This window comes from Triticum aestivum, chromosome 3B (genome assembly GCF_018294505.1).
Source record: "Triticum aestivum cultivar Chinese Spring chromosome 3B, IWGSC CS RefSeq v2.1, whole genome shotgun sequence".
In the NCBI taxonomy this organism is placed as follows: domain Eukaryota; kingdom Viridiplantae; phylum Streptophyta; class Magnoliopsida; order Poales; family Poaceae; genus Triticum; species Triticum aestivum.
In genome coordinates, this window is record NC_057801.1 from 771,077,786 (window position 1) to 771,089,698 (window position 11,913).

At 47.5% G+C, this 11,913-nt stretch overlaps 1 protein-coding gene across 2 annotated transcripts; it reads left to right on the forward strand.

Moving 5' to 3' along the window:
• Positions 1 to 8,729: 8,729 nt before the first annotated feature.
• Positions 8,730 to 11,670, forward strand: LOC123072321 (UV-stimulated scaffold protein A homolog). 2 transcript variants are annotated; one of them, XM_044495876.1, is made up of 2 exons: positions 8,730 to 9,046; positions 9,147 to 11,670. In XM_044495876.1, the coding sequence occupies exons 1-2, from the start codon at positions 8,807 to 8,809 to the stop codon at positions 11,022 to 11,024; spliced, it is 2,118 nt and encodes a 705-aa protein (XP_044351811.1). In that variant the 5' UTR covers positions 8,730 to 8,806; the 3' UTR covers positions 11,025 to 11,670. The 2 variants fall into 2 exon arrangements, with proteins under 2 accessions (XP_044351811.1, XP_044351812.1); XM_044495877.1 differs by having other exon boundaries at positions 8,732 to 9,050.
• The last annotated feature ends 243 nt before the right edge of the window (positions 11,671 to 11,913 follow it).

Consider the following 11,913-nt stretch of genomic DNA (forward strand, 5'->3'; position numbering starts at 1 on the left):
CCCACCGTGGGCTCGGCCCTCCTCATCAAGGATTTCCCCTGCAAAACGAAAAACTATTGGTTTATAGCAATCAAAATAAGGCATGGATGGATCCTCTTGAAAGTACTGGGACTTCGGTCTCGGTTACCTTTGAGGCCAGAAGTAGTCCGGGATAGTCGGCTGTAATGGCCACTAAGGTATTGTCCTTACTCAATTGATGAAACACCCCATCAATTAGCTCCACACATAAGTCCAGGTCCTCTTGGGAGTCCGGATCGAGGGACCATTTCGGGTCCTCGGGTTGTGGAGGAGGGATGTTTATCTCCTTCACAGTCTGGCGCAGCTCCTGCGTTAAAATCGCTAGACTAAGTACTCAATTGTGGGAATTTGAAAACAGGGAGGCAAGTGAAAATGTTCGCTCACCCATCTTGGAGGACTGTACATGGAGAATCCGCCCCGTGGGTTGACACGGAGGAATTCCTCTTCTTCTCCCTTGTACAAAGCGGATAAGATCTTCATTAGAGTGGCAGCCGAATCCGGCCCCTTGCGACCGCAACGGGTGGCGTCGTCCTCCCCGTTGAAATCCCACATGGGGTGGCCTCTGTACTGAAGCGGCTGCACCCCCCGCATAATGCATGTGGCCATGACCTCGATCATGGTCAGTCCAGAATGAGCCAGCAACCGTATCCGGCTCATCAGGTAAAGGGCGTCCCTGTCAGTTTCCCTCTGAGGGTTCCGTGGGCGCCAGCTCAGGCGTTTCTTCAACGGAGTGTTATTGAACTCAGGGAGGCCGGTCCGTACAGGGTCCGGCAGGGGGACATCGTCCATATAAAACCATTCCGAAGGCCAGTCCTCGGGCGCCTTCTTTGGGGTTCCGGATAGATATCCGGTCCCGACGATTCGCCATAGTTCGGCTCCGCCCACTTGATAAATTGACCCCTCCTGAGAGCGGGGCACAAGGCAGAACAACCTCTTCCACAGCGCGAAATGGGCCTCGATGCCCAAAAACAGCTTGCAGAGGGCCACGAAGCCCGCAATATGCAGTACGGAGGCAGGCGTGAGGTTGTGTAGCTGGAGGCCGTAAAACTCCAGTATCCCTCGGAGAAACGGATGAATTGGAAATCCGAGTCCTCTTATTAAATAAGGGACTAGGCATACCCTCTTTCCTTGGGAGGGATTGGGGACGCTCTCCGCCTGCTCTCTGCCGTTATAGGTGGCAATCCTGGCTCGAACTGGGACCATATATGCTGGGGGGAGTAGCCCCTTGGATTGAAGTGCTACTAGCTCGCTATGCGGGATGGAACACCGCTCCCAATCTCCGGGCCGAGGGCTGGAGAGGCGAGAGGAGGAGCTGCCTCGACCGGCCATGGTGGAATGGAACTCTGTCGAAAGCGCTCTGATGAATGCTCGCGGAAGGAAGGTGGTGTGAATTGGATCTAAATCCCCGTCTCTTTTATGGGCGGCTCATTTACGCGGTCGGGGGGGGGGGGGTAAATGAAAAAAACCTGGCTTTTCACATTTGTTTGACACATGGAAGATGGTCATTATTGGGCACAGAAGCTGAGGAGAGCAGCACGCACTAGAAGTCGGACACTATTCGACAGGAACATGGAATTTGGAGAAGAACCCGCCATGCAATGCTGAAGACAAACTTGCGCGGCGGACTTATCGTCATTGAAGCCTGGTTCGGGGGCTACTGAGGGAGTCCTGGATTAGGTGGTGTCCGAATGGCCGGACTATGACCTTTGGCCGAACTCCCGGACTATGAAGATACAAGATTGAACACTTCGTCCCGTGTCCGAATAGGACCTTCCTTGGCGTGGAAGGCAAGCTTGGCGATTCGATATGAAGATCTCCTCCAATTGTAACCGACTCTGTGTAACCCTAGCCCTCTCTGGTGTCTATATAAACCGGAGAGTTTTAGCCCGTAGGACGAACAACAATCATACCATAGGCTAGCTTCTAGGGTTTAGCCTCTCCGATCTCGTGGTAGATCAACTCTTGTACTACTCATATCATCAATATTAATCAAGCAGGAGTAGGGTTTTACCTCCATCGAGAGGGCCCGAACCTGGGTAAAAACATCGTGTCCCTTGTCTCCTGTTACCATCCGCCTAGACGCACAGTTCGGGACCCCCTACCCGAGATCCGCCGGTTTTGACACCGACAGTACCCATCTGAAATCTTGTTGTGTCGTGTAGTTTCCCACGCTTTGTATTCTTTCACTGCTGCTTTGTCTTGAACTGATACGATTTGAACCGTGTCTCTATTTTGATTTGGCAAGACAATGCAGTGACCATAGGACATAGATATATGTTTGTTTGCTGCTTTTATTATGTACTAGTACTTGGCAATAGAAGACTTGGTAGTTTAATCCTGTCCACCTTACTAATGAACTGGTTCACCTAAATGAGTTTCATATACTAGTACATGCTAAACTTGTTATGTGTCTGCTTGTTTCTTCTTTTAGAATGCTGACAGAATATTGGGAAAGAGTGCCTTATTAAGCAATGGTAAAGGAAGTAATGCAGATAAGGTTCAGGATAGTGACACATCCTTGTTGGTCCCCAACAAAGCTGATGAAACAGCTAAGGAATACTATCTTGAAGACAGCGAGACAACCCCAAAGTCCTGTCTTGGTTTAGTGTTCGAGTTACTGGCCACTACCGCTTGCACAAGCTATTCAAACTCACTGTCTGAATCAGTTCGATTTCTTGAGTCTCAACTACAAGCTGAAAGACATCGATCAGCTGTGCTGCGACAAGAAGCGGAAGGACTGCGGAAGTCCCTGGAGCATTCAGATGCATACTTTCTGGTGCAACAGCAAGCGTTGGAGGATTTTAGCGCCAAACAGGACAAAGCTTATCAGCTTGCTAAGCTTATTGCCAGCATGGTGGATACCCATGATAATGTTTCTTGAGCTCTTTTGAAGTTGTTTCAGTTATGCTCTTCTTTTGCTGCCGCGTTTATTTGCACTGGTGGCCAATTTTGACGGCCAGTGTATGTAATATGCCGCTTTGTTTCCTATATTTGCACTGGTGGCGAACTTTGATGCCTAGTGGATGTAATATGTGTAATAGCGGTAATAGGCTACCCTTAATTGCTTGCTTATTTATTTCCTTATTGTCTTGTTTAGTTGTTTGCTTGTAGTCACTGCAGTTCTTTTTCTGTGTTTTTCTAGTGGCCATAATAGCCTATTTTTGGTAATTAGGCCAAAATAATCATGGCAACACACGGACTGTTGTAACCATGGGCCTCCTGCAGGCCGTATGATCCATGGGCCTTCGTTCGGCCGTAGGACCATTGGCCTTCTATACGGGCCGTAGGATCCATCGGCCTTCTATACGGGCCTTAGGGATCAATGGGCCTTCTACGGGCCATAGGGTCCATGGGCCTTCTACGGCCCTTACGATACATGGGCCTTCTATGGGCCGTACTATCCATGGGCCTCATACGGGCCGTAGGATCCATGGGCCTTCTATGGGGCGTATCATCATTTCGCCAATCATGGGTCGTACTATTCGTGGACCATAACGGGCCGTTAATAGGCCGTATTTGATAACTCTATGAAAACAGCCCAATGGGTTTTTTTTACATGAAAACGGCCCAACGTATTAACGGTCCGCAAATGGGCCGACTTTAACAACAGGCTGAATTTGGCCCACAAGTGGAAAATGACAGTAACGGGCCGTATGTAACCGAATGCTGCAAGTGATCCCAAGAATCAATGGGCCCTGAGAAGGCCGAAAGATAACTTGGGCTAGAAACGGCCCAATGCAATAACGGGCCGTTAATGGGTATAAAGTGATACACTGTTCATTACGGGCCAATTTCACCACGGGCCGTTAATGGGCCAAGAGTTACAAAGGTCCTCATATGGGCCGAAAGAAGTCACGGGCCACACATGGGACGGAAGTTAAAACGGGCTGAATCATATTGGACTGCCCAGATGACGCTACTGGGCCTAATTCGGATAGGGCATAACGGGCCCTGGGTTAACGGGCTGTAAATGGGCTATATGCGAATAGGCCGTTAACAGGCTTTCCGTGGGCCGGCCCGCCACTTTTGACCAAGTCAAACAGGCCGGCCTTTTCATAGGAATGGGCCTCTGTTGGGCCGTGCCACGTGTCGCCGTATCATAGGCGCCTTCGGTCCAATGAGTAGATGACACCTGTCCCAACGGTGAGCCGACACGTGTTTCCTCCAGCCAATGATGATTTTACACGTGGAAAATCCCCATTGGTCGGGGTTGTTAATGGGTTATCGGATCCAAAACCCGACCCGATAGCTTAACGGCGTTTCGTTATGGTGGATGCCACGTGTCGGTCACCCTTGACGAAAGCACTTCTGTGACGCGCGATTTATCGTCATGGAAGTGGACACTTCCGTGATGATAATTTTGGTAATGTCATGGAACACTTCTACAACAGCACAGGTATGACTATCTTGATTCTGTCATAAATTTGTCATGGATGTACATGCATGACAAAAAACGCGACCTACTGTGACAAACACGTATCATCACGGAAGTGTATTTTTTTTGTAGTGGTAGCAGCATCTTCACTAGGAAGGCCAGCAAATTGATCTTTCATAACAAGATTCAGCAAAGCAGTATTGATTTCACAAGACTCAACATCAATAAGTGGAGCAATCGGAGTACTAAGGAAATCATTATTATTGGTATTGGAGAAATCACACAATTTGGTATTATCTTGCGCCATGGCAACAAGTAATCCAACACACAAGCAAACGGAAAAAGGCAAGCGAAAAAGAGAGGAGGAGATTGGGAAAGAGAGGGCGAATAAAACGGCAAGGGTGAAGTGTGATACGTCTCCAATGTATCTATAATTTTTGATTGTTCCATGCTATTATATTACCCCTTTTGGATGTTTATGGGCTTTATTTTACACATTTATATCATTTTTGGGACTAACCTACTAACCGGAGGCCCAGCCCGTATTGTTGTTTTTTTGCCTATTTCAGTATTTCGAAGAAAAGGAATATCAAACGGAGTCCAAACAGAATGAAACCTTCGGGAGCGTGATTTTTGGAACGAACGTGATCCGGAGGACCTGGAGTGCAAGCCAAGAAGCAGCCGAGGCGGCCACGAGATAGGAGGGTGCCCCCCTGTAGGGCGTGCCCCCTATCTTGTGGGCCCCTCGGGCGGCCACCGGCGTACTTCTTCCTCCTATATATACCTACGTACCACGAAAACATCCAGGAGCACCACGAAACAGAATTTCCAGCGCCGTAACCTTCTGTATCCGCGAGATCCCATCTTGGAGCCTTCGTCGGCACTCTGTCGGAGGGAGAATCGACCACGGAGGGCCTCTACATCAACATCCTTGCCCCACCGATGAGTTGTGAGTAGTTTACCACAGACCTACGGGTCCATGGTTATTAGCTAGGTGGTTTCTTCTCTCTTTTTGGATCTCAATACCATGTTCTCCCCCTCTCTTGTGGAGATCTCGATGTAATCTCTTTTTGCGGTGTGTTTCTCGAGATCCGATAAATTGTGGGTTTATGATCAAGTTTATCTATGAATAATATTTGAATCTTCTCTGAATTCTTTTATGTATGATTGAGTTATCTTTGCAAGTCTCTTCAAATTATCAGTTTAGTTTGGCCTACTAGATTGATCTTTCTTGCCATGGGAGAAGTGCTTAGCTTTGGGTTCAATCTTGCGGTGTTCTTACCCAGTGACAGAAAGGGTTGCAAGACACGTATTGTATTATTGCCATCGAGGATAAACTCAAGCAATATGATATAAACCCCATCTTTTTATTTTCGATGGCAACAATACAATATGTGCCTTGCAACCCTTTCTGTCACTGGGTAAGGACACCGCAAGATTGAACCCAAAGCTAAGCACTTCTCCCATGGCAAGAAAGATCAATCTAGTAGGCCAAGCCAAACTGATAATTCGAAGAGACTTGTAAAGATAACTCAATCATACATAAAAGAATTCAGAGAAGATTCAAATATTTCTCATAGATAAAGTTGATCATAAACCCACAATTCATTGGATCTCGACAAACACACCGCAAAAAGAGTTTACATCGAATAGATCTCCACAAGAGAGGGGGAGAACATGGTATTGAGATCCAAAAAGAGAGAAGAAGTCATCTAGCTAATAACTATGGACCCGAAGGTTTGTGGTAAACTACTCACAACTCATCGGAGGGGCTATGGTGTTGATGTAGAAGCCTTTCATGGTCGATTCCCCTTCCGGCGGAGCACCGACGCAGGCTCCAAGATGGGATCTCGCGGATACAGAAGGTTACGGCGGTGGAATTAGGTTTTTGTGGCTCCCTGGATGTTTTCGGGGTACGTAGGTATATATAGGAGGAAGAAGTACGTCGGTGGCCGCTCGAGGGGCCCGAGAGACAGGGGCGCGCCCTCCTATCTCCTGGCCGCCTCGATTGCTTCTTGACTTGCACTCCAAGTCCTCTGGATCACGTTCATTCCAAAAATCACGCTCCCGAAGGTTTCATTTCGTTTGGACTACGTTTGATATTCCTTTTCTTTGAAATACTGAAATAGGCAAAAAAGAAAGCAATACGGGCTGGGCCTCCGGTTAGTAGGTTAGTCCCAAAAATGATATAAATATGTAAAATAAAGCCCATAAACATCCAAAGGGGGTAATATAATAGCATGGAACAATAAAAAATTATAGATACTCTGGAGACGTATCAGAGGCATGCGCCTCTTTCGATCTGTATCCCAGTTTGTGCTAGCCATCTTATGGCACCTTGTTTAACTTATGTCTGTACTCAGATATTGTTGCTTCCGCTGACTCGTTTATGATCGAGCACTTGTATTCAAGCCCTCGAGGCCCCTGTCATGTAATATGATGCTTGTATGACTTATTTGTTTTTTTAGAGTTATGTTATGATATCTTCCCGTGAGTCTCTGATCTTGATCGTACATGTTTACGTGCATGATTAGTGTACGATTGAATCGGGGCCGTCACATGATAGTGTTTCCACAACTGGGTTACCAAACGGCTAAACTTCACTGCAACAGTTTTCTCAACACATCAACTTTGTTAGCACAACAAATGCACAATTGAACAACCCAAACAAATCAGGCCACAGTGGACGCAAAACACGAGTGGCGCAGCACCTCCATAACCTATAACGTGGTTCCGCCCTAGAGACAGCAATAGAAAACTTCATTTAAACATTGGGTGTGTCGCTGGCAAGTGAGCCCTCCCATCAACTCAATTGAAGTGGCAAATTTTGGGTATACCTTCGTCAACCGAAAGTGTATTTACAAGTCCTATTTGCCTCCCGAGGCGGCTTCGCTGATGGCGACCACTCCGACACCTCACTTTGGGCTGGCCCATGGTCGGGTTTCACTGTTTTTTTCTTCTTCCTTTTTCTGTTCTTGTTTCTAGTTCTTTTATCTTTCTTGTTTTTATTTTTTTCCTTTGTTTTCCTTTTCTCTATTATTTAAAAAAGCTTGAAATTCCAAATTTTGTTTATAATAACAAAAATTCTTCACAATTCTAAAAATTCATCGCAATTTTAAAAAATGTTCAAAATTTTAAAGGTTCAAGTTTATGAAAAATCATGTTCTTCAATTTTTTTTGGCTTTTTCAAATTTTCGTGATTCTAAAAAATTGGTTGGAACTCAAAATTGTTCCTAATTTCTGGAAATGTTCACATTTCATAAAAAAAAATCTTCAGGTTTTTGAATTGTTCGCTTTTCAAAAAATAAAAAAAAACAAAATTCAAAATTTGTCCATAACTTTCTAAAATATATTATACTCCCTCTGTAAGAAATATAAGAGCGTTTAGATCACTACTTTAGTGATCTAAATGCTCTTATATTTCTTTACGGAGGGAGCATATTTTAGTAGATTTTTAAAATATGTAGCTTCTGAAGCCGGTTCTTTTTTGGGTGTAAACACCCGCTAAGAAAACAAAGGAAAAATAGACAATCTTGTTGGCAATGCGGGCCGGCCCATTTGCGCTGCCCTTCAGAGAAAGCTTGTGACTAGTTCTCGGTTTTTTGCTTCCTCAACGCGAAGGCTATGTTTTCTTATTATTTGAGAATGCGGAAGCATAACTCGAAGTAAACTATTGACATTGACCAAGATCCAAGAGCGGGAGCAACTAATTGAGTACTCCTTCATGATCCCCCGCAGGGGTCACTTGGGGTGGGCTGGCAGGGTGCCACTTGCATGCTCTCAGCCACCGCCACGTGTTACGCTCTAGGCGCTCACTTTGAATTTTTTTTAATTTTAATATTTCTGTACGTGTTTTCGCCTTTTAGATAAAAATGTTTCCGGTTTTCCTCAGATTTTCCTTAGGATTTGGACCCTAAAAATTTTAAAAAATTATTTGCACAAAAAATGTGTTTCCTTTTTTTTCTCCTTCCACGAGAGGCACATATTTACTTCTTGTGGGGGCACAGATTTGCTTCGCGAGAGAAACAATCGTGCCTCTCGAAAAGGAAAAAAATGCGTTTGTTTTGTTCCGCGAGAGACACAAATTTACTTGTCGTAGAGGCACGGATATGCTCGAGAGGCACATGCAGCGCATCACTTGTTGCAAACTGGCATGGCGAGAGTGATCTTTAGACATGAGTACTCTAATTAGTTTTTTTAGACAAATGAGTACTCTAATTAGTGATTTCGTCCAAAAACTCTCTACGCTCTTGTTCCGGTGCAAATGGAAGAACCGATTCGGACGAAGCAGCCCGGCCCGGCCCGCGGCCACAAGCCGAACGAAACCCATGACGGCAGATCACCGCCCGCAACCGCAAAGCGAATCCAATCACCGCACGGCTCTCCGCCCGCCACGCCACCACAACCGCCGCCATGCCGCGTGCCTCCGTCCGGCCGCCGCCGTCGGAGCAGGGCCCGACCGCCTCCCCCTCCTCCACCCCGGCGGCGGATTCCTCCATCGCGGCCCTCATCGACCGCGCAACCTCCACCACAGCCCCCTCCGTCGACCCCGCACTCCTCCGCGCCATCAAGTCCTCCGCGCGCGCCTCCGATGGCGCCGTCCGCGACGCCTTCCGCTTCCTCCTCTCCCTCATGGCCAAGCCCCACTCCCACGTGCGTAAGCCCCTCCCCCCGGATCTCCAGTTCCCCCGCCCCTAGACCCTTGGCGGCCGGGCTGATGTTAAAATTCCCCCCTTTGTGCGTGCGTGCGCAGGTGCGGCTCCTGGCCTTCAGCATCGTGGACGAGCTCTTCATGCGCTCCAAGCTCTTCCGCTCCCTCCTCGCTGACGGGCTCGACGGATTCGTCCCGCTGGCCGTCGGCTTCCGCAGCAACGAGCAGCTCCCGCCGCCGGCCGCCTCGGCCGCCACGCTCCGGAAGGCCGCCATCCAGGCGCTCGAGCGCTGGCACCACCTCTTCGGCGTGCACTACCGCCAGCTCCGTCTCGCCGTCGACTACCTCAAGTCGTCCGCGCGCATCCAGTTCCCCGGCCTCCGCGCGGCCGTCGAGGCCCGTGCCGCGAGGGAGGCACGCACGCAGGAGATCTTGACTGCCAAGGTCGAACAGTTGCGGTCCACGATTGGATCCATAAAGGCTGAAATCCGGTCCACCATCGAAGAAATCCGCAATGGGCTGGACATCATCCGGGCTGAGTATGAGAAATTCGAGCGTTATGCAGACGAGGACCAGGAGGAGGAGATTGCTTCGATGGCGATGCGGAGTATCAGGACAGCATCGTTGATGGCCGGGCAATGGGTGCCTGAAACTCAGGAAAATGAGGCAGTTTTCGATGCGTTGAGGGAGGCGTACCGGCTCCTTATATCGAAGCATTTCAGCACGATTCAGGATTGGATATCTGTGCTTGTTAGGGTCAATCTTGCAGATAATCACTTCAGAGATTCTGCATTGAAGGAATTCATTGATGTCAAGAATGAAATACGCGCTGTAAGAGGCCAGTGCAATGAGCTTGGTCTCGATCTTGATAATGTTCGTAGGAAGAAGGATGTTCAGGAGGAAGACGAAGAGGATTGGGTGGAGGGAAAGATTGAAGTTCCTAGTCCTCCTAGAGTTGTGAGCACTCTTGATGTTGCAGGTTCCAGCAAGGGCAATAGGAAGGGAAAGAGGATGGTGGATGGAGGTAACTGTGACTTGCCAAATGGCGGTAATATATCTCAGGAGATGGATCCAGAGAGAAAAAAGCTCCTTTCCGAAGCCCCTTTGGTATCATGGAGCTCTGTCTTGGACCGGTGGGGTTCAAATATGGATGCACATGTAAACCAGAGGGGGCTTGAGCTCGAGAGCCATTGGGGGAGGATGGATAATGATGCTGTTATACCTGCAGCAAAGATTGCAGAGTTAAATGTTCACCATTCTGTTTATAAAGAAGAACCAGTTGAGATCCTACCATGCCATGCACCTCTGAAGAAAGGAGGTCTTTGCCAGAGAAGGGATCTCAAGATATGCCCTTTTCATGGGCCCATCATCCCACGTGATGCAAGAGGAAATCCAATTGGCAAAAATGGTGGCAGCTCTGATGCGGGAGGCTATCCACTTGAGCAGAAAGTAGAAATTCATGAGGCAGGAGGAAATCCGATTAAGACAAATGGAGGTAGTGATAGTGAAAGTGCACAGGAGGATCAGGAGCCCTCTACTTCAACGATGACAAATATAAATAATGACACCAGCGACATAGATGGAGCTCATGATTTGAGTAAAATTACAATGGACCAGCTGGCGATGCAAGCAATTAAGAATGTTCGGAAAAGGGATATGGACGACAAAGCACGCGAAAGAGCCCAGCGTGCGAGAATCCGCCAGCACAATGAAAATGTTTTGCGGCAAGCGGCTATTGCTTCAACGCCCCACTCAGCGGCAGCATATGACCAGCCTTCTGGAACATTGGGCCGACATGGTCGACGTCGAGGTAAGACGAAGGAACCTACACTATCTTCAATGCTGAAGAAGAAAGTTACTGCAAAAGATAGGATTGCAGGGAGGCTTCTAAATGGTCGTGCTAGGGATGCAACAATAAGAGAAGCTTCTAATACTGAGGATATGACCTACAGGGAAGCATTCCCAAATCAGTGGCAGTGAAAACACCCTGAGTAGGTCTTTCTTCATAATTAATAGTTTCGTTTTGCTGTGCTGTTGCATGCTTGAAGTGCTTAAAGTACGCGGAGCACTGAAGCTGCTTCCAACCTGTGCATGGAAAATTTCAGAAAGGAAAGTCGTAGACCATTTGTACTGGCAGTCGGATTGAGAATCCAAATCACAACAACCGCGACAGTAAATAAGCACTCGATTTTGTGAACATGCCAAGCAGTTTGTCCTTGTTGCCGACCGTCCTTACATGATCATCCAGCTTCTCTGGAGCTACACCATCAACATCCGAGATTCTGAACTGGCCTTACAACAGCTCAGATGAGGCGGCGATAAACAGGATGATTGATACCTATCGTTTCCATTGCTAAGGAAGGCTCCTGTTTTCTCTCTTGTCTTATGTTCTGTTATCTTGGTTTTGCCTTGGCTTGTACCGGGCAATGAACAGATTGACTCTAGGTTGTATCTTCTGCAATGGAATTACTGTTTGCTATCAGATGTGTACCCAATGCCCCACAGTGTAGCTTGGTGCTGGCATCTTGTGTGCAATGTGGTTCTTAATTTCTGTAGTACATAATGTGAGCTCAACCCTTTTTACCCCTGTTTTGTATTTAGCCCAGCAACTGAGTATTTGAGTATATGTTGTGCCTCACTGTTCTTCTCCATAAGCTTTGCAATTTTACAATGTCTTGTAACTTGTTTGTTGCCAGATTTCTGGGCATCACTGCAGAATGGTCACAATTTGTAGCACGACTGCTGTCATGAACTGAAGGAAGAGCTCACCATGGCTGCTTAAGATGTGAACTGAAGATGTGCTTTGCTTATGAAAAACATTCGGACACAGTATTTTGTTGCTCTCTGGCATGTATTCTTTCCCCCTTTG

Coding starts and splice junctions, on each gene's coding strand:
- LOC123072321 (XM_044495876.1), top strand. CDS start 8,807: ATGCCGCGTGCCTCCGTCCGGCCGCCGCCGTCGGAGCAGGGCCCGACC. Junction 9,047..9,146: donor TGGCCAAGCCCCACTCCCAC/GTGCGTAAGCCC, acceptor GTGCGTGCGCAG/GTGCGGCTCCTGGCCTTCAG.